The 22,637-nt window shown below is 47.6% G+C and overlaps 1 protein-coding gene across 1 annotated transcript in view; it reads left to right on the top strand.

Moving 5' to 3' along the window:
* DDX46 (DEAD-box helicase 46) overlaps positions 1-22,637 on the top strand; it is a 669,293-nt gene that overhangs the window by 163,781 nt on the left and 482,875 nt on the right. The window contains exon 9 of the mRNA XM_069199247.1: positions 2,152-2,272. Coding sequence (XP_069055348.1) covers positions 2,152-2,272 — 121 coding nt within the window. The remainder of the gene's footprint in view (positions 1-2,151; positions 2,273-22,637) is intronic.

The following is a 22,637-nucleotide window of genomic DNA, read 5'->3' as shown; positions in this document are numbered from 1 at the left end:
ACAGTCCATGCCTTCAGCCTGTTTTTGTGGGCCCCCTCCACTGCGACCGGTGATGGACATTCGACGGTCCAAGAACCCTCTGCACCCGGCCAACCTCGGACCAAGGAGAAGACCACTGGTGTCCCTACATCCCGATGCATCGCAAGACTCCTCTCTGATAAGCCTAAGGGTGTTCGACCGCACGACCCCCTAAAAAGAGCACTTTGGGATTGCTAGAAGAAGCCCTTTCCACTTGTAAAGGGACCCCTGGACTCTTTCAACGGTATATCTCATATTGATATACCATATAAAGAGCCAGCTTCCCACAGTCCCTTCCAGTGATGTTATGCTGCATTTTTCAGCCTTTGTCTCTTGTCGGTATGTGGTGATCAGCTGATAAAGAACAACGCCGGGGAAGGGGTGAGGAAGACAGATATCAAATAGGCAGTGCGAATCTAGCCTCTCCCTGCTAATAGGCCACCCTCACAGCTGGAGGCTATTAGTGGGGGTTCAAGGGGGGTTGGTTGAGGTCATCTGAGTAGACCTGGACCAGTGTAGTAGAGCTCATGTGTCTCCTGTTTTTGGTCATTTCTGTCACCTCCAGGTCGCAGTCAGGTTTTACATTCTTTATCAAGTCACCTTCTCTCTTTGAAGAATGATGGAAGCACTGTATAATAGGTTTGTTTGCACCCTAATTATGGCAGTGCTGAGTAGCTCATATCCATTCTACCCACTCTACTAGTGCAGACCTGCTCTTGTTCAGCACAGGGGTTGTGCAACAGCAAGCAGGGAGCGATTTCCCCCCCCTTCCCAGAACCAGTTATTTATGGTCCAGTTGTTGCCATGTGAGCATTGGATCAGAGAACCACCCCTCTGCTAGCTAGCACCAACAGGAGCCCCTGGTCTTGACCTGGTCTTAGGCCCAGGCTCGTTTCCCACGGATATTGACTGTTCAACAAGGATTTTCGTGTCCACAAACCCTGCTTCTGACTCCATAGGCTATGTCCACGCACTCTGCTCTTGTTAGGACATTTGATGTGCACTCATAAGTTGTATAAATAATGGATTTTCACTCCAAACAGCGGAGCTGTGTTAAAAGGCGTCTATCTTGCGGCCCACGCTTTCTTCCCCTGACCGACTCTATAAACAGGCTCTATTTCATAATTTCTGTTTTTCTGTTACTACAAGATTTAAAAACAATACATTGGTGTTTTTCACTTTTGTGCGCAGTTTGGACACAAATTTGACATACAAAGGTTGCCCCAACCACCCCCAAATTAAATAATGCTTGCATTCTGAAAAATGTGATGTGATGTGGGTGACATATGTATTCTTTATTTCACCACAGTATATCATTATACCAAATTTTAGATGCATCAACTCTTAATTGACTCCTAAAACAGATCTAGTTTTCTTAATAGTATTATTTATCTTCTTCTAGCTAGATACTTTAATGCATGCAGTTACCCTTGAGAGCAGTAGTGACTGATACATTTCTTGCAAGAATAGTAGTTAAACGAGTTCCAAATCCATTACTTGCCATAAGTGTAAATGTCTAGATCTATTTTCATATTTTTGATTGTTAGTTTAATGAGGCTTTGGTAATTGAATGAATGTCCAGGTTTTCTTACTAGGTGTAAATACATATGGTGTGTTTATTTCAGAACCGTTAAAATAATTAACTATTGAAAGGTTTCTTTTTTTTGTTGCTAAAATGCTAATTGAACGTTAGTGATTTTTTAAAAATCTAATTGAAAATTAACTGTGTAGGAGAAATAATGCTACATATGTGTACTTGCTTAATGATTCACTATTTCCTAAGGTTGTCAGCTTCACTTATCACAGTCTGAGAATCAGGTTTCAAATCGTGGCTTATTACCTTATGCAAGCTTTTATTTTTTTTCTTTATTTTTTCTTTCTTTTTTAAAAATAAATAAAACAAATTCATGTAATGAAGTTGATGCCTGAATCCACTGGATACCTACTTAAGTATGTGCTTGTCTTTGCTTTTACTCATGACTTCATTTTGTTGTCCCTTGTATGAAGTAGTGCTTGATTTTCAATTAATGTTTAAGCCTAACAAATTCAACTGGATAGTTTTATGAAATGATTTTAGTATGATTCAACAGTCCCTTTATATTCATTCGTGTTTCTTTCTTTTTTTCCCCCCAGAGGTGAATACTTACAGGCTTGAGTTGGAAGGAATCACAGTCAAGGGAAAAGGCTGCCCCAAACCCATCAAACACTGGGTTCAGTGTGGCATTTCAATGAAAATTTTGGCTTCTCTGAAAAAGTGAGTATAGATTTTTCCAAGTTTCTCAATGTTTCCTAATTTTAAGGGATGATGCTGCAAGTTGCCTGTTGGGCATAGCACCTGAAATTGCAAACTCTCTTAAGTCAGTGGGATTGGAAATATGTTCTTTCTGAGAGGCTTTGTGCCTACAAATGCTGAGATGGCAATTAGACTTTATTAGTGTCACTGAAAATTCTCCATGGCCCAGGAATGTATGTGGGTCAGTGGTTTTGTGCTGCTAGGCAAAAACGCAGCTCCTTGCGCTTGTACACCTTACAACACAGGCAGTTGAGCTGCTAGCGGAGAGAAGGTAGAGAAAGCTCGGGTGGTGGCATCTGGTGCGACTCAGTCAAGACAGTGCCCTTCAGCATTTAGAAGTACAGGTCTGGATCAGAAGAAATAGTGGAGCCATGTGCAACTTTGTCTTCTCTCTTGAATACACAGAATATTGACATGTGAATGCTCATACTCAATATGCTTTCCATAATCTTCCGCTTCAGGCCAGCTCCTGTAGCAATAGAAAATAAATGTCTAGTGAGGAGTGATTGGGAGCAGTTAAGCGCCCAGTTACTGAAGTGCACGCTTCAAATTCACTATTCTGGAGTCTATAGATCTTAACATGGTTTAAGGAGCTCTCCTGCCTCCATCAGTTTTGCTGACCTCTTCAAGTAGATAATGGGGACAGATGATGGACAATAGTTTGGCAGGCCATTACAGCCATTTAAATGAAGATAGACCCTGTACTTCAGCACATCTTGGAGATTAAGTCCTTGAAGGGGCTGATACACGATCAATGGCTCGGCTTACTTTACCAAACTTCTATGGTTCTCATCAGCTCGCATACCCTCAAAGATCAAAGAATGTCTGAAGAGGTTCCACATGGTAACACTACCTTTAGCAGGTGGCATAAGGGGGCTCTGACTGGTCCTTTCTCTGTGAAGGCAAACAGAGTTAACATAGCAGATCTGTCCACCACTGCTATTTCTACTGTTACATCAGAGATCACTATTACAACTGCTTGGGCACCATTCCTCAAAATCACAGTGAAGAATGTCAATCTCTTAATTAAGCCATCAGATTACCCTTTTAATTTTTTTTAAACAGTAGAGATAGATTAGCTGCTGTCTTCCTCTTCTGATAAATTGAATCAAACAAAGCAAGTGGAGGAATAGCAACCAGATAAATTGGTGAGATTAGTAAACTAATGCCAACAGTATTATGATAATCTTTCTAAGCTCAAGAACGTTACATTTAACTTGGGCGTGCATTCTATGCTTCCCCCCAAACATGCTTAGTCTCTTCAAGCTGCTACTGTCCTGAACCCTGAAACAACATTTTCCAGTGTGTGGATGATGTTTCAGCAGCATATTTTACTGTTAACGGTCCAAGTCTTTCTCGCCTTTTCATTCTCAGGCATGTTGATATACTGCCCTCCTGAGACCAGTACTACCTTTTGGAACCTATTTAGCTGTCTGGGCTGCACGTTATTTTTATAAGACTTCCAACTAAACTATCTAGTGCCTTATCCTTACTGAGCCTAAAGAAATGTATTACCTCTCCTTCCCGCTCAGCAGGCCACACAATTGATATTATATTGTTTGATGGAGTGTTACAAGTTTTTTTTTTTTCCGAAGAAGCGTTTCTGAGTCACGAGATAGTGACTCCTCCTCGGTGATACTGCCCATGGGCATTGAGTCCTTTCTTAGATTGCTTTCTCTCCACCAGAGGGTTGGGATGTGTATTTGTTCGATCCGACTTGCTGTGGTCCGAAACTTAACTTTTGATCACAGTTCTTTTGATCGCAAGTTTCCATCTTCTGCCTTTGTAGTTTCCAAATTGTCTGGTCCAGTTCCCACTGCGCCCCTTTTGGGGCGGGCCTTGCCCTATATCAGGCCTTCCTCCATGTGGTACCGAAGAGAAGGTCAGTCTGTTGAATGGACACCGTTTCGTTTCTGCTCTCGCTGCCACTCCCAAATTCACCCACACCAATCATCATCAGGTGTGTAATCTGTGTCTTTCTCGCAGTCACCAGAGGGCTTCCTGCGACGCTTGTAGATCATTCCGATCCCGAAGACCCTTTGAGGATGAAGTGCGCATAGCCTGAAGATGGCACACAAATCCCCAGAAGACAACCCGGACTTCTTTGGGGAAGAGCATGCACTTGGGAACAGTGTAATTGTATTTGTAATACATGAACAAGAGGAACCTGAACAATCGGAGGCCTTCTCCATTCAGGACACGGACTCCGACATCGAGAGCCAAGTCATCTCACCGGCGCAGCCAGTGAGTACTGTGACCCCCTCCTTTCCATACCAAGACTTACACAGATCACCGGACCACCACTGCCCCCAGGCCATGTTCGGTCTAGGAAATCCACTTTGACTGCTCCGCCCCTCGGCTCCAAAACTAGCCAAGACTGTACCCTTGTCTTCCGCGTCGACCTCCTCCACCTCATTTTGAAGGTCTTCCACCAAACCTTCGGTACCAAGCACATCGGCTCAGAGCTGAACTGCATCCCCTGCAGCTTCGGCAGTGAAATAGGCTCTCCAACAAACAGTCGGTACAGAAAACAAGAGAGACCACACCTTTGGAGCATCTAGGCCTTGAGCCACTACTGCACTACACCATCTCCAATCGAGCCGATTTTGTAGTTCATGGTCGCTAAACAGCGCTGCCTCCACATTCAGGAAGGGACAGGGCGTATTATTGCTTCTCCCCCTGTCATTTTTAAGAGGAAATTATCATTTCAAGAGCCCTTGGACAATTCACCACCTCCAAAAAAGGCCTCTAAGGACAAGGCCACCACTTCTTTACCTAGGTCTTTGCCTCCTCCTCCTCCTCAACCACCTTCCTTGCCACCTCCAATTCCAACTTCTTCTCCACACCCTACCCTCCTTGTTCTACCTCTCCTACTGCAGGAGATCTCACCCTTCAGGGTACACTGTTATTTGTAGGAGAAGATTTAGTTACTAACCTTCCAGACCTAGACCCATGGGATACATACGACCCCGATCTCATAATCAGTAGGGATCCAGATTTATATCCTGCACAACCCGGTCTCCCCCCCACCCCTCCAGAAGATACTACCAGTTACCAGGTCATAGCAGGGGCATCTGCCTTTCATAATGTTCCCCTGTACAGAGACCCGATAGATGAGGATTTTCTATTTGACACTTTGACCACTAGCCATAAAGGCATCCAGTTCCTTCCAATGCTCCTGGGCATGATTCGTCATGCAGCCACTATCTTTCAAGAGCCAGACCGCTCTAGGATTATAACTTCTAGGACGGACCAAAGGTATACGCCTGCTCCTTCAGACCCATTATATATCAGGTCTCAGTCCCACCAGGTTCGATGGTGGCTACCACTACAAAGCAGTGTGCTAATAGCCAGGCTACAGGGGTCACTCCTCTACCAGAAAATGAGAGCAAAGGTGTCGAGGATGCAGGGGAAAAGAGTTGCTGCACAAGCACATTTCCAATTCACAGGCCTTACTGTCAAGGTATGATTAGGCTCATTGGGATGAGATGGAGGAGCTCCTACAATACCTTCCAGATGAGCACCATAAACTTGGTCAGCAGATTGTTTTCGAAGGACGTACATTCGGAAACAATTCAATACGCTGTGCATTAAATGCTCCAGACACAGGTGCACAGAGGGTAAACACTAGAATACTGCTAAGGAGACATGCATGGCTCAGATGCTCAGGCTTAAAGCCAGAAGTGCAGCAAGCCGTGCTCAACATGCCCTTTGACAAGGAGCATCTTTTTGGCCCTCAACTGGACTCCACACTTGAGAAGCTAAAAAAGGACACTTAACACCGCGAAGGCCATGGGCGTTCTGCAGTCTCAGGCACATAGAGGCAATTTTCGTCACCCCACATTTAAAGGCGGTTATAAAGCAGCAACCTCTGAACAGTCTACCTCCCAAACAAGGCAACCCTCCACCTCTTACTCTAGAGGGTTTTTTCAGAGGAGCCTACAAGGGCAATAATAAAAAAGGCCAACGCAAGAGCACTACCACCCATAGCTCTGCCTCATCAGCTAAACACTGACTACATACCTCTCTGCAAACCCCACGCCACACCAATAGGGGGATGACTTCAGGATTACTACACACAATGGACACACATAACATCGGACCTTTGGGTCCTTTCCATTATCCAACATGGTTACAGTCTGGAACTCAACTCAACTCCACACCTCCAAATATTCTCCGTCGCTCCCACAAGTTATCTCACGAACAACTCACCCTTCAAAAGGAAGAGGTACAGTCTCTGCTCCTCAAGGGTGCTGTAGGAAGTTGGCTCTGTATGCACTATTTCAAAGTAAGGAATAGTATGCACAGAGTCCAAGGGTTCCCCTTAGAGGTAAGATAGTGGCAAAAAGAGATAATACTAATGCTCTATTTTGTGGTAGTGTGGTCGAGCAGTAGGCTTATCAAAGGAGTAGTGTTAAGCATTTGTTGTACATACACACAGGCAATAAATGAGGAACACACACTCAGAGACAATTCCAGGCCAATAGGTTTTTGTATAGAAAAATATATTTTCTTAGTTTATTTTAAGAACCACAGGTTCAAATTCTACATATAATACTTTGCATGAAAGGTATTGCAGGTAAGTACTTTAGGAACTTTGAATAATCACAATAGCATATATACTTTTCAAATAAAACACATATAGCTATTTTAAAACTAGACACTTAGTGCAATTTTCACAGTTCCTAGGGGAGGTAAGTAATTGTTAGTTCTTGCAGGTAAGTAAACCACCTACGGGGTTCAAGTTTGAGTCCAAGGTAGCCCACCGTTGGGGGTTCAGAGCAACCCCAAAGTTACCACACCAGCAGCTCAGGGCCGGTCAGGTGCAGAGTTCAAAGTGGTGCCCAAAACACACAGGCTTCAATGGAGAAGGGGGTGCCCCGGTTCCAGTCTGCCAGCAGGTAAGTACCCGTGTCTTCGGAGGGCAGACCAGGGGGGCTTTGTAGGGCACCGGGGGGGGGACACACAAGCTAGCACAGAAAGTACACCCTCAGCAGCACGGGGGCGGCCGGGTGCAGTGTGCAAACACACGTCGGGTTTTCAATTGGAATCAATGGGAGACCAAGGGGTCTCTTCAGCGATGCAGGCAAGGGGGGGGCTCCTCGGGGTAGCCACCAGCTGGGCAAGGGAGAGGGCCTCCTGGGGGTCACTCCTGCACTGGAGTTCCGATCCTTCAGGTCCTGGGGGCTGCGGGTGCAGGGTCTGTTCCAGGCGTCGGGATCTGAGAGTCAGGCAGTCGCGGTCAGGGGGAGCCTCGGGATTCCCTCTGCAGGCGTCGCTGTGGGGGCTCTGGGGGGACAACTTTGGTTACTCACAGTCTCGGAGTCGCCGGGGAGTCCTCCCTGAAGTGTTGTTTCTCCACAAGTCGAGCAGGGGGCGTCGGGTGCAGAGTTGCAAGTCTCACGCTTCTGGCGGGAAATGCAGTTGTCTTTAAGTTGCTTCTTTGGAAACAAAGTTGCAGTCTTGGGTGAACAGGGCCGCTGTTCTCTGGAGTTTCTTGGTCCTTTTAGAGCAGGGCAGTCCTCTGAGGTTTCAGAGGTCGCTGGTCCTGGGGAAAGCGTCGCTGGAGCAGTTTCTTCAGAAGGGGGGGTGGGGGGGGAAGACAGGCTGGTAGAGCTGGGGCCAAAGCAGTTGGTGTCTCCGTCTTCTCTGCAGGGTTTTTCAGCTCAGCAGTCCTCCTCCTCTTAGGTTGCAGGAATCTGAGTTCCTAGGTTCAGGGGAGCCCCTAAATACAGAATTTAGGGGTGTGTTTAGGTCAGGGAGGGCAGTAGCCAATGGCTACTAGCCCTGAGGGTGGCTACACCCTCTTTGTACCTCCTCCCAAGGGGAGGGGGTCACATTCCTATCCCTATTGGGTTGATCCTCCATCTGCAAGATGGAGGATTCCTAAAAGTCAGAGTCACTTCAGCTCAGGTTGCCTTAGGGGCTGTCCTGACGGGTCAGTGACTCCTCCTTGTTTTATCTCCTCCGGCCTTGCCGCCAAAAGTGGGGCCGTGGCCGGAGGGGGCGGGCAACTCCACTAGCTGGAATGCCCTGTGGTGCTGTAACAAAGGGGGTGAGCCTTGGTGCTGTAACAAAGGGGGTGAGCCTTTGAAGCTCACCGCCAGGTGTTACAGTCCTGCAAAGGTGGGGTGATAAGCATCTCCACCCAGTACAGGCTTTGTTACTAGCCACAGAGTGACAAAGGCACTCTCCCCATGTGGCCAGCAACATGTCTCGAGTGTGGCAGGCTGCTAAAACCAGTCAGCCTACACGGGTAGTCGGTTAAGGTTTCAGGGGGCACCTCTAAGGTGCCCTCTGGGGTGTATTTTACAATAAAATGTACACTGGCATAAGTGTGCATTTATTGTGCTGAGAAGTTTGATACCAAACTTCCCAGTTTTCAGTGTAGCCATTATGGTGCTGTGGAGTTCGTGTATGACAGACTCCCAGGCCATATACTCTTATGGCTACCCTGCACTTACAATGTCTAAGGTTTGGCTTAGACACTGTAGGGGCACAGTGCTCATGCACTGGTGCCCTCACCTATGGTATAGTGCACCCTGCCTTAGGGCTGTAAGGCCTGTTCGAGGGGTGACTTATCTATACTGCATAGGCAGTGTGAGGTTTGGCATGGCACCCTGAGGGGAGTGCCATGTCGACTTACTCGTTTTGTCCTCACTAGCGCACACAAGCTGGCAAGCAGTGTGTCTGTGCTGAGTGAGGGGTCCCCAGGGTGGCATAAGATATGCTGCAGCCCTTAGAGACCTTCCCTGGCATCAGGGCCCTTGGTACCAGGGGTACCAGTTACAAGGGACTTACCTGGATGCCAGGGTGTGCCAATTGTGTAAACAAAAGTACAGGTTAGGGAAATAACACTGGTGCTGGGGCCTGGTTAGGAGGCCTCAGCACACTTTCAAATCAAATCAAAACATAGCATCAGCAAAGGCAAAAAGTCAGGGGTTAACCATGCCAAGGAGGCATTTCCTTACACAACCCCCCCAAACGAAAGAGGATGAGACTAACCTTTCCCAAGAGAGTCTTCATTTTCTAAGTGGAAGAACCTGGAAAGGCCATCTGCATTGGCATGGGCAGTCCCAGGTCTGTGTTCCACTATAAAGTCCATTCCCTGTAGGGAGATGGACCACCTCAACAGTTTTGGATTTTCACCTTTCATTTGCATCAGCCATCTGAGAGGTCTGTGGTCAGTTTGAACTACAAAGTGAGTACCAAAGAGGTATGGTCTCAGCTTCTTCAGGGACCAAACCACAGCAAAGGCCTCCCTCTCAATGGCACTCCAACGCTGCTCCCTTGAGAGTAACCTCCTGCTAATGAAAGCAACAGGTTGGTCAAGGCCATCATCATTTGTTTGGGACAAAACTGCCCCTATCCCATGTTCAGAGGCATCTGTCTGCACAATGAACTGCTTGGAGTAATCTGGAGCTTTTAGAACTGGTGCTGTGCACATTGCTTGTTTCAGGGTGTCAAAGGCCTGTTGGCATTCTACAGTCCAGTTTACCTTCTTGGGCATTTTCTTGGAGGTAAGTTCTGTGAGGGCTGTCACTATGGATCCATATCCCTTCACAAACCTCCTGTAATACCCAGTCAAGCCAAGGAATGCCCTGACTTGAGTCTGGGTTTTTGGAGCTGCCCAGTCCAGAATAGTCTGAATCTTAGGCTGGAGTGGCTGAACTTGGCCTCCACCTACAAGGTGTCCTAAGTAAACCACAGTTCCCTGCCCTATCTGGCATTTGGATGCCTTGATAGAGAGGCCTGCTGATTGCAGAGCCTTCAAAACCTTCTTCAGGTGGACCAGGTGATCCTGCCAGCTGGAGCTAAAGACTGCAATATCATCAAGATAAGCTGCACTAAAGGACTCCAAACCAGCAAGGACTTGATTCACCAACCTTTGGAAGGTGGCAGGGGCATTCTTTAAACCAAAGGGCATAACAGTAAACTGATAATGCCCATCAGGTGTGGAGAATGCTGTCTTTTCTTTTGCTCCAGGTGCCATTTTGATTTGCCAGTACCCTGCTGTTAAGTCAAAGGTACTTAAGAATTTGGCAGCACCTAATTTATCAATCAGTTCATCAGCCCTTGGAATGGGATGGGCATCTGTCTTGGTGACAGAATTAAGTCCTCTGTAGTCCACACAAAACCTAATTTCTCTCTTTCCATCTTTGGTGTGAGGTTTGGGGACTAAGACCACTGGGCTAGCCCAGGGGCTGTCAGAGTGCTCAATGACTCCCAATTCCAGCATCTTGTGGACTTCCACTTTGATGCTTTCCTTAACTTGGTCAGACTGTCTGGAAAATTTTGTTTTTGACAGGCATGCTGTCTCCTGTGTCCACATCATGGGTACACAGGTGTGTCTGACCAGGGGTTAGGGAAAAGAGCTCAGCAAACTGCTGCAGGGCCTTCCTACAGTCAGATTGCTGTTTGCTAGAGAGGGTGTCTGAATAGATCACTCCATCAGCTGAGCTATCTTTAGGGTTTAATGAGAGGAGATCAGGGAAAGTTTCACTCTCAGCTTCCTGGTCCTCATCTGTTACCATCAACAGATTCACATCAGCCCTATCATGGAAGAGTTTTAGGCGGTTCACATAGATCACCCTCTTGGGGCTCCTGCTAGTGCCTATGTCCACCAGGTAGGTGACCTGACTCTTCTTCTGTAGCACTGGGTAAGAACCACTCCATTTGTCCTGAAGTGCCCGCGGAGCCACAGGCTCCAGAACCCAGACTTTCTGCCCTGGTTGAAATTCAACCATTGCAGGCAGCCTTTTGGTCATACCACATCTTCTGGAGCTGTTGGCTGGCCTCAAGGTTTTTACTTGCCTTTTCCATGTACTCTGCCATCCTTGAACGTAGGCCAAGTACATAGTTAACTATGTCTTGTTTAGGCTCATGAAGAGGTCTCTCCCAGCCTTCTTTCGCAAGAGCTAGTGGTCCCCTTACAGGGTGGCCAAACAGAAGTTCAAAGGGTGAGAACCGTACTCCCTTCTGAGGCACCTCTCTGTAAGCGAAAAGCAGACATGGCAAGAGGACATCCCATCTCCTTTTGAGTTTTTCTGGGAGCCCCATGATCATGCCTTTTAATGTCTTGTTGAATCTCTCAACAAGGCCATTAGTTTGTGGATGATAGGGTTTAGTGAATTTATAAGTCACTCCACACTCATTTCACATGTGTTTCAGGTATGCTGACATGAAGTTGGTACCTCTGTCAGACACCAACTCCTTACGGAAACCCACTCTGGTAAAGATACCAATGAGGGCCTTGGCTACTGCAGGGGCAGAAGTCGACCTAAGGGGAATAGCTTCAGGGTATCTAGTAGCATGATCCACTACTACTAGTATGTACATATTCCCTGAGGCTGTGGGAGGTTCAAGTGGACCCACTATGTCCACACCCACTCTTTCAAAGGGGACCCCCACCACTGGAAGTGGAATGAGGGGGGCCTTTGGATGTCCACCTGTCTTACCACTGGCTTGACAGGTGGTACAGGAGACACAAAACTCCTTGACTTTCTGGGACATGTTGGGCCAGTAGAAGTGGTTGACTAGTCTCTCCCACGTCTTGGTTTGTCCCAAATGCCCAGCAAGAGGAATATCATGGGCTAAGGTCAGTATGAACTCTCTGAACTCCTGAGGCACTACCACTCTCCTAGTGGCACCAAGTTTGGGATCTCTTGCCTCAGTGTACAGGAGTCCATCTTCCCAATAGACCCTATGTGTTCCAGTTTTCTTGCCATTGGACTCTTCAGCAGCTTGCTGCCTAAGGCCTTCAAGAGAGGGACAGGTTTCTTGCCCCTTACACAACTGCTCCCTTGAGGGTCCCCCTGGGTCTAAGAGCTCAACCTGATAAGGTTCCAACTCCATAGGCTCAGTTCCCTCAGAGGGCAGAACTTCTTCCTGAGAAGAGAGGTTCTCTTTTTGTTGTTGTGTTGCAGCTAGTTTCCCAGTTGTCTTTCCTTTTCTCTTGGTAGGCTGGGCCCTTTTTCCAGACTCCAGCTCTACTTTTTCACCCTGAGCCTTGCACTGTGCCCTTGTCTTGACACACACCAGTTCAGGGATACACGGCATGGCTGCATGGGTTTTCAGTTCTACCTCAGCCCATACTGAGGACTCCAGGTCATTTCCAAGCAAACAGCCTACTGGGATATTTGAGGAGACCACCACCTGTTTCAGGCCATTGACCCCTCCCCACTCTAAAGTTACCATAGCCATGGGATGTACTTTAGTCTGATTGTCAGCGTTGGTGACTGGATAAGTTTGTCCAGCCAGGTATTGACCAGGGGAAACCAGTTTCTCTGTCACCATGGTGACACTGGCACCTGTATCCCTCAGGCCTTCTACACTTGTCCCATTAATTAAGAGCTGCTGCCTGTATTTTTGCATGTTAGGAGGCCAGGCAGCAAGTGTGGCTAAATCCACCCCACCCTCAGAGACGAATGTAACTTCAGTGTGACACCTGATTTGCTCTGGGCACACTGTTGATCCCACTTGGAGACTAGCCATTCCAGTGTTAGCTGGAGTGGAGTTAGAAGTGGTACTTTTCTTGGGACAGGCCTTGTCTCCAGTTTGGTGTCCAGGCTGATTACAGCTACGACACCAGGCCTTTTTGGGATCAAAGCTTTTACCCTTGTACCCAAAATTGTTTTGTGAAGAGGCTCTGGGCCCACCCTCCTGTGCAGGTTTTTGGGGTCCTGAAAAATACTCTTTACTATTTTTGTTTTTGGATGTCTCAACACTCTTCCCTTGGGGAGGCTTTGTGACCCCTTTCTTTTGGTCACCCCCCTGTGGAAGTCTTGGTCACCCTAGTCTTGACCCAATGGTCCACCTTCTTTCCCAATTCTTGGGGAGAAATTGGTCCTAGGTCTACCAGATGCTGATGCAGTTTATCATTTGAACAATTACTTAATAGGTGTTCTTTCACAAATAAATTGTACAGCCCATTATAATCATTAACACCACTGCGTTGAATCCAACCATCCAGTGTTTTCACTGAGCAGTCCACAAAATCAACCCAGGTCTGGCTCGAGTTTTTTTGAGCCCCCCTGAATCTAATTCTATACTCCTCAGTGGAGAATCCAAAGCCCTCAATCAGGGTTCCCTTCATGAGGTCATAAGATTCTGCATCTTTTCCAGAGAGTGTGAGGAGTCTATCCCTACACTTTCCAGTGAACATTTCCCAAAGGAGAGCGCCCCAGTGAGATCTGCTTACTTTTCTGGTTACACAAGCCCTCTCAAAAGCTGTGAACCATTTGGTGATGTCATCACCATCTTCATATTTAGTTACAATCCCTTTAGGGATTTTCAACATGTCAGGAGAATCTCTGACCCTATTTATGTTGCTGCCACCATTGATGGGACCTAGGCCCATCTCTTGTCTTTCCCTTTCTATGGCTAGGATCTGTCTTTCCAAAGCCAATCTTTTGGCCATCCTGGCTAGCAGGAGGTCCTCTTCACTGAGGCTATCCTCAGTGATTTCAGAGGTGCTGGCCCCTCCTGTGAGGGAAGCAGCATCTCTGACTATCACAGTTGGAATCAGGGATTGAGGGTCCCTGGGTTCCCTAGTTAGGACTGGAAGGGGGGAATTCTCCTCCATGTCACTAACATCATCCTCTGGGTTGTCATCCTCAGAGGGGTTGGCTTTTTCAAACCCTGCCAAAAGCTCCTGGAGCTGTTGTTTGGAGGGTCTTGAGCCAATTGTGATTTTCTTTAGTTTGCAGAGTGACCTTAGCTCCCTCATCTTAAGATGGAGGTAAGGTGTGAGGTCGAGTTCCATCACATTCACATCTGCACTAGACATTATGTTTCTAAAAGTTGGAATACTTTTTAAGAATCTAAAACTAGTTCTAGAATCTAATTCAAACTTTCACAAAACTTTTAAACTCTAAAAGAAATGCTAAACAGGGACAAAGACAAGGCCATAGCAGGACTTTTAAGAATTTAGAAAAATAGTTCAAATTGCAAAAATCAATTTCTAATGACAATTTTTGGAATTTGTCGTGTGATCAGGTATTGGCTGAGTAGTCTAGCAAATGCAAAGTCTTGTACCCCACCGCTGATCCACCAATGTAGGAAGTTGGCTCTGTATGCACTATTTCAAAGTAAGGAATAGTATGCACAGAGTCCAAGGGTTCCCCTTAGAGGTAAGATAGTGGCAAAAAGAGATAATACTAATGCTCTATTTTGTGGTAGTGTGGTCGAGCAGTAGGCTTATCAAAGGAGTAGTGTTAAGCATTTGTTGTACATACACACAGGCAATAAATGAGGAACACACACTCAGAGACAATTCCAGGCCAATAGGTTTTTGTATAGAAAAATATCTTTTCTTAGTTTATTTTAAGAACCACAGGTTCAAATTCTACATGTAATACTTTGCATGAAAGGTATTGCAGGTAAGTACTTTAGGAACTTTGAATAATCACAATAGCATATATACTTTTCAAATAAAACACATATAGCTATTTTAAAACTAGACACAGTGCAATTTTCACAGTTCCTAGGGGAGGTAAGTAATTGTTAGTTCTTGCAGGTAAGTAAACCACCTACGGGGTTCAAGTTTGGGTCCAAGGTAGCCCACCGTTGGGGGTTCAGAGCAACCCCAAAGTTACCACACCAGCAGCTCAGGGCCGGTCAGGTGCAGAGTTCAAAGTGGTGCCCAAAACACATAGGCTTCAATGGAGAAGGGGGTGCCCCGGTTCCAGTCTGCCAGCAGGTAAGTACCCGCGTCTTCGGAGGGCAGACCAGGGGGGTTTTGTAGGGCACTGGGGGGGAGAAAAGTTAGCACAGAAAGTACACCCTCAGCAGCACGGGGACAGCCGGTTGCAGTGTGCAAACACACATCGGGTTTTCAATTGGAATCAATGGGAGACCAAGGGGTCTCTTCAGCGATGCAGGCAAGGGGGGGGGCTCCTCAGGGTAGCCACCACCTGGGCAAGGGAGAGGGCCTCCTGGGGGTCACTCCTGCACTGGAGTTCCGATCCTTCAGGTCCTGGGGGCTGCGGGTGCAGGGTCTGTTCCAGGCGTCGGGATCTGAGAGTCAGGCAGTCACGGTCAAGGGGAGCCTCGGGATTCCCTCTGCAGGCGTCGCTGTGGGGGCTCAGCGGGGACAACTTTGGTTACTCACAGTCTCGGAGTCGCCGGGGAGTCCTCCCTGAAGTGTTTGTTCTCCACAAGTCGAGCCGGGGGCGTCGGGTGCAGAGTTGCAAGTCTCACGCTTCTGGCGGGAAATGCAGTTGTCTTTAAGTTGCTTCTTTGGAAACAAAGTTGCAGTCTTGGGTGAACAGGGCCGCTGTTCTCTGGAGTTTCTTGGTCCTTTTAGAGCAGGGCAGTCCTCTGAGGTTTCAGAGGTCGCTGGTCCTGGGGAAAGCGTCGCTGGAGCAGTTTCTTCAGAAGGGGGGGAGACAGGCCAGTAGAGCTGGGGCCAAAGCAGTTGGTGTCTCCGTCTTCTCTGCAGGGTTTTTCAGCTCAGCAGTCCTCTTCTTCTTAGGTTGCAGGAATCTGAGTTCCTAGGTTCAGGGGAGCCCCTAAATACAGAATTTAGGGGTGTGTTTAGGTCAGGGAGGGCAGTAGCCAATGGCTACTAGCCCTGAGGGTGGCTACACCCTCTTTGTGCCTCCTCCCAAGGGGAGGGGGTCACATTCCTATCCCTATTGGGGGGATCCTCCATCTGCAAGATGGAGGATTCCTAAGAGTCAGTCACTTCAGCTCATGTTGCCTTAGGGGCTGTCCTGACTGGTCAGTGACTCCTCCTTGTTTTTCTCATTATCTCCTCCGGCCTTGCCGCCAAAAGTGGGGCCGTGGCTGGAGGGGGCGGGCAACTCCTCTAGCTGGAATGCCCTGTGGTGCTGTAACAAAGGGGGTGAGCCTTTGAGGCTCACCGCCAGGTGTTACAGTCCTGCAAGGGGGAGGTGATAAGCATCTCCACCTAGTACAGGCTTTGTTACTAGCCACAGAGTGACAAAGGCACTCTCCCCATGTGGCCAGCAACATGTCTCGAGTGTGGCAGGCTGCTAAAACCAGTCAGCCTACACGGGTAGTCGGTTAAGGTTTCAGGGGGCACCTCTAAGGTGCCCTCTGGGGTGTATTTTACAATAAAATGTACACTGGCATCAGTGTGCATTTATTGTGCTGAGAAGTTTGATACCAAACTTCCCAGTTTTCAGTGTAGCCATTATGGTGCTGTGGAGTTCGTGTTTGACAGACTCCCAGACTATATACTCTTACAATGTCTAAGGTTTGGCTTAGACACTGTAGGGGCACAGTGCTCATGCACTGGTGCCCTCACCTATGGTATAGTGCACCCTGCCTTAGGGCTGTAAGGCCTGCTAGAGGGGTGACTTATCTATACTGCATAGGCAGTGTGAGGTTTGGCATGGCACCCTGAGGGGAGTGCCATGTCGACTTACTCGTTTTGTCCTCACTAGCACACACAAGCTGGCAAGCAGTGTGTCTGTGCTGAGTGAGGGGTTCCCAGGGTGGCATAAGATATGCTGCAGCCCTTAGAGACCTTCCCTGGCATCAGGGCCCTTGGTACCAGGGGTACCAGTTACAAGGGACTTACCTGGATGCCAGGGTGTGCCAATTGTATAAACAAAAGTACAGGTTAGGGAAAGAACACTGGTGCTGGGGCCTGGTTAGGAGGCCTCAGCACACTTTCAAATCAAAACATAGCAGCAGCAAAGGCAAAAAGTCAGGGGGTAACCATGCCAAGGAGGCATTTCCTTACAGGTGCTATAGAGCCTGTCCCTTTGCAATACCAGGGAACAGGAGTATACTCCCTATACTTTCTCATCCCGGAAAGGACGGAACACTCAAACCTATTCTGGATCTCAGACCAATAAACCATTACATTCTCTCAGAACACTTTCACATGGTTATTCTGTAAGATGGGTAGGGTGATTTCATGACAGCCCTAGACTTAAAAGACGCCTGCTTCTACATGCCCATCCACTCTGCACACCGGAAATACCTAAGGTCTGTGGTGGAAGGAAAACATTATCAATTCAAAGTCCTGCCTTTTGGAGTCACTACCGCTCTCAGCGCATTTACAAAGTGCCTAGCTGTAGTGGTGGCATATTTCAGAAGGCAAAAGATTCCTGTGTTACTTTACCTAGACGACTGGCTTATCAAAGCCAGCACACTACAGCAGTGTCAATCTGACACTCCACCACAGTAAACCTACTTCACAAGTTAGGGTTCACAATCAACTTTCTCATATACCATCTGCAATCTCTTCAGATTCAGCTATATCTGGGAGTCATTCTCGATGCATAGTTTGGGTTAGCATATCCCAACCCAACCCAGCACGCATTCACAATTTTCAGCGAATGGTTCCCCAATTTCAGGAAGAACACATCTACAGAGCCAAGCCTGTCATGTGTCTCTTGGGCATGATGGCATCCTGTATTGCCATCGTTCCTCACGCCAGGCTCCACATGCGCCCCCCACATCGGGGGCTGGGTCGTGAGTGGTCTCAGTCAGCGGGAACACCACCAACCAATCGAAGGGGCGGCCTTTTTGAGACCTTGTGCCTCAATTCATTTTGACCACGAACGCACCCCTGACGGGTTGGGGTGCGCATCTTCAGAATCTCACAGTGCAGGGCCTCTGGAATCTGCCACCAAACCAAGCACATCAATTACCTGGAGCTTAAGGCAGTATTTCTAGCCCTGTAAGCTTTTCTTCATCACTTGTCACATAAAGATGTCTTATTCTGGACAAACAATATGATAACTACGCATTATCTACAAAAAAACGGGGCGGACACTGCCACCCCAGTTGCTACAGCTCGCAATATGGAAGTGGGCTCTTCACCACCACATACACTTAGTGGTAGAGTATCTCCCAGGATCTGACAACAACTTTGCAGACCTGCTCAGCAGTCCACTAACGAGAAATCCACCCTCAAGTCCTCCAAAAATACTTTCAAAAGTTTGGAACTCCTCAAATAGAACTTTTTGCCACAGCAGAAAAAACACAATGCCCAAGCTTTGCACCCAGATACCCAAGCTCTCTCTCCAAAGGCAATTCTCTATGGAAGAACTGGTCAAGGAAATTTGCTTGCGCTTTTCCACCCCTCCTTATCATTCCACTCCTGGTTCAAAGATGAGACAAACGTCCCTCACCATGATACTTGTAGCTCCCACCTGGGCTTGACAACCATGGTTCACTACACTATTGGACCTCTCCCTGGTCCACCATGAGAAGCTCCGCAACAGGCCATATCTTCTCACACAGGAACAAGGACAGATCAGATATCCAGACCCCAAGTCACTCAGCCTTGAGGTCCTAGAGTTTGGTTATCTACAGTTACCTTCCAAATGTATGAACATTCTTAAGGAAGCTCGTAGACCTACAACTAGAGCATGTTATGCTGCAAAATTGAATCCTTTTTATTGCTTCTGTCAGACCAAACACATTAACCCCATTGAGGCTTCACCCCAAGACATTGTTTGCTATTTGTTTCACTTGCAGAAAGAAAACTTGGCTTACTCTTCTATTTATCTACATCTTGCAGCCATAGCTGCATATTTACAAAACAGACAACATACTTCCCTGTTCAAAATCCCAGTCATTAAAGCCTTCATGCAAGGCCTTAAGAGTCATTCCACCAAGAATACCTCTAGCACCATCCTGGAATATTAATATTGTGCTCACTAGGCTCATGGGACATCCTTTTGAGCAATGTCATTCATGGCCTTTTCAGTTCCTGGAAAGTGGCGTTCTTAGTTGTGGTTACATCACTCAGACGTGTTAGTGAGCTCCAGGCCTTAACATTAGAAGAACTTTTCTTGCAGATACAAGGAGACAAAGTGGTTCTCCTTACAAACTCAAGGTTCTTACCCAAAGTTGTTTCCCATTTCCATATCAATCAAACCATGAGTTACCAGTTGCAGAAAGAGCCCTACACACTTTAGCTGTCAAACCAGTGCTTATGTTCTACATTGACAGGACTAAACAATTCAGGAAAACTAAACGGCTTTGTAGCTTTCTCTGTTCCTAATAAAGGTAACCCAATGTCTGAAAATGGCATAGCCATATGGATAGTTAAATGCATAAAAACCGGTTATGCTTTATCAAAAAGATGTTTACCCGCAACTTATAGGGCACATTCTGCTAGGAAAAAAGGAGCCACCACGTCTTTCTTAGGGAACATTCCTTTATCTGACATTTGCAAATCAGCTACTTTGTCCACACCACATAAATTCACAAAGCATTATTTTTTTAATATTCAAGCATGTCAGTAAGCCAATGTAAGGTTGTACTAAGAACACTTTTTCAAACAACTGTAACTCCCACAGGCTAGCCATCGCTTTCTTCCAGGGACTTCTTTACAGTGTATGCAGAGCATGTGTATCTACAGCCACATATGCCATCGAATGGAAAATGTTACTTAGCCAGTAGACATCTGTTTGTGGCATGTAGTGCAGGAGGTTCACATGCACCCTTCCTCCTCCCCAGATGCCTTTGGCCGTTCCAGTTATCTTATATTTGTATATATTTATACATACATTTGCATAGACATCTCTCTTTCTATACTTTTGCTATACTCACTCTCACCACCTCCCCAGAAAACAATCTAACAAAGGACTTGTTGCCCATGCGCAGTATGATCGAAAAGGAGTCACTCAATCCTGTGACTTGGTCACGTGACTCAGAAATGCTTCTATGACGAAAAACAACTGGCAGGAGATATGCAGAGTGTAGGAGAGTACCCTCTTTCTTGGCATGGTTACCCTCATTTTCTGCCTGTTGTCAGTGTGTTTGGCTGCGTTCACTGGGATCCTGCTAACCATGACCCCAGTGATTATGCTCTCTCCCTTCTAACTTGGTTGCTGGAACCTTTTTCACCCCACATTTGGCATACTGCTGCCCCCATGTATGTCCCTAGTATATGGTTCCTAGGTACCCAGGGTATTGGGGTACCAGGGGTTCCCTGTGGGCTGTAGCATGTATTATGCCACCCTTAGGGAGCCCATGCAAAGTGTTCTGCAGGCCTGCCATTGCAGCCTGCGTGAAAGGGCGCAAGCACCCTTTTCCACCATAGGTCACTGCACCAGGTGACTAGAAGTCACCCCTATGGCAGGCCCTCTCAGCCTAGAGGGTAGGGTGCAAGTACCCGTGTGTGAGGGCACCCCTGCACTAGCAGAGGTGCCCCATGAACTCCAGTGCCATTCTCATGGACTTTGTGGGTATGAGGACACCATTTTACGCGTGTACTGGACATAGGTGACTACCTATGTCCAACTACATAATGGTAACTCCGAACCTAAGTATGTTTGGTATCAAACATGTCGGAATCATACCCCAATGAAGTATGATTCAATGCACTCTGGGGGCTCCTTAGAGGACCCTCAGCATTGCGCCTACCAGTCTTACAGGGTTTCCCAGGCAGTGCAAGCTGCAGCCACCCCTGGGACAGGTTATTGCCCTCATGCTGCTTGAACAGCTCAACCCCAGGAAGGCAGAACAAAAGGTTTCCTTTGGGAGAGAGGGGTAACACCCTCTCCTTTGGAAATAGGTAGTTCGATGGCATCTGTCGCTGTAGATACGCATGTTCTGCAATAGCTCGCCATCTGGTGTTGGGCCGGAGTGTTACAAGTTGTTTTTCTTCGAAGAAGTCTTTCGAGTCACGGGACCGAGTGACTCCTCCTTTTGTCTCCATTGCGCATGGGCGTCGACTCCATCTTCGATTGTTTTTTTTCCGCCATCGGGTTCGGACGTGTTCCTGTCGCTCCGAGTTTCGGAACGAAAAATTAGCTAATTTCGGAAGATTTTCGTCGGTATTGTTGCGTTCGGGATCGGCGTACTTACATTCAACACCGCATCGAAGATCGAAGAGCTCCGGTGCCCTTCGGGGTAGTTTTTCGATCCTCCGTCGGGGCCTGGTCGGCCCGACCGCGTGCTGAAGACCGCCGATGGAACGGACCCCGTTTCGTTTCTGCCCCAAATGCCACAATAAATACCCCTACACAGACCAACACTTGGTCTGCAACCTGTGCCTGTCACCTGAGCACAGCGAAGACACCTGCGAGGCCTGTCGTGCGTTCCGGTCCCGAAAAACACTCCGAGACCGTCGAGCCAGAAGACTTCAGATGGCGTCCGCACCGACAGCCCAACGGGAGTTCGAGGAACAGGAAGAGGAAGGTACCTTCTCGATCCAAGACTCAGACTCCGAAGGATTCGACGATACACAAACCGTGAGTAAGACGTCGAAAACCACACAGAGAAACATTTACAAGGCCCAGGGGACGCCACTGCCACCAGGCCATGGCTCGACCCATAAATTCGGTGACCGACCGTCGGCACCGAAAAAGGCCCAAACAGTGCCGAGATCGTCCGACTCCGGTCGAGACACCGGCACGCAGCCTTCTCGGGACCGAGAAAGTGCTGGAGACAAGCCTCGACACCGAGATGCCGGTGTGGACACGGCTCGACGCCGAGACAGCGGCACCGAAACAGATCGACGCCGAGAGGTTTCGGCCCCGAAAAGGAAAAAAGTCACCTCGGAGCCGAAAAAACACGCAGACAAAGTTTCGATGCCGAAACAAACTGCAAGCGACCCAGCTTCAGGCTCTTATACAGAAGAGCACTCGCTAACCTCCCAAATGCAGAAGCATAGGTTTGAGGAAGAGCTACAAGCAACTGATGTGGACCATACGCAAAAGCGTATCTTCATTCAGCAGGGGACAGGAAAAATAAGCACCCTTCCCCCCCATTAGGAGAAAGAGGAGGTTGGAGTTCCAGACGGAACAAACACCACAACCAAAAGTGGTGAAAAGAGTTACACCACCACCCTCTCCTCCGCCCGTGATTGACGTTTCACCAGCACAAACTCCATCACACTCCCCAGCTCACACCATCATGAGCCAGGGTATTGCATGAGATTTGCATGGCTCATCCACAGCTACCTCTAAAGAATTTGGCTTCTAGACAGTCCCTACACTTCATGAATAGGGCATACCTGGACCTGGTATAAGGTGTAGGTATCTTGAGTACCCACCACACACCAGGCCAGCTTCCTACATTGGTGGTGCAGCTCTGGGAGAAGCACTTGCAATACTGTGTACTTGCAATTGCCTTACCACTCTGCCACTTGGTACTTTCCACAGGAAAGACCACTTACTAGCTAGGGATCTATACGTATACCTAGTTTCAGGACATAGTTTCTGGAGTTTGGGTAAGAGAGGGGTTGAGGCATAGTCCCTGCTCCAAACTTCTCTGAGAGAGACAAGAAGTTAGGGAGGTTAGGCACACACTACACCACTCTAACCCAAACATGTCTTCAGGACATAACTAATCTCAGGCTATGGGCTCATTATGAAACCTAACCTTTCAG

This window comes from Pleurodeles waltl, chromosome 7 (assembly GCF_031143425.1).
Source record: "Pleurodeles waltl isolate 20211129_DDA chromosome 7, aPleWal1.hap1.20221129, whole genome shotgun sequence".
Lineage (NCBI taxonomy): Eukaryota > Metazoa > Chordata > Amphibia > Caudata > Salamandridae > Pleurodeles > Pleurodeles waltl.
The sequence above is the reverse complement of the archived record's forward strand: the minus strand, read 5'-3'. Positions and strand labels throughout refer to the sequence as shown.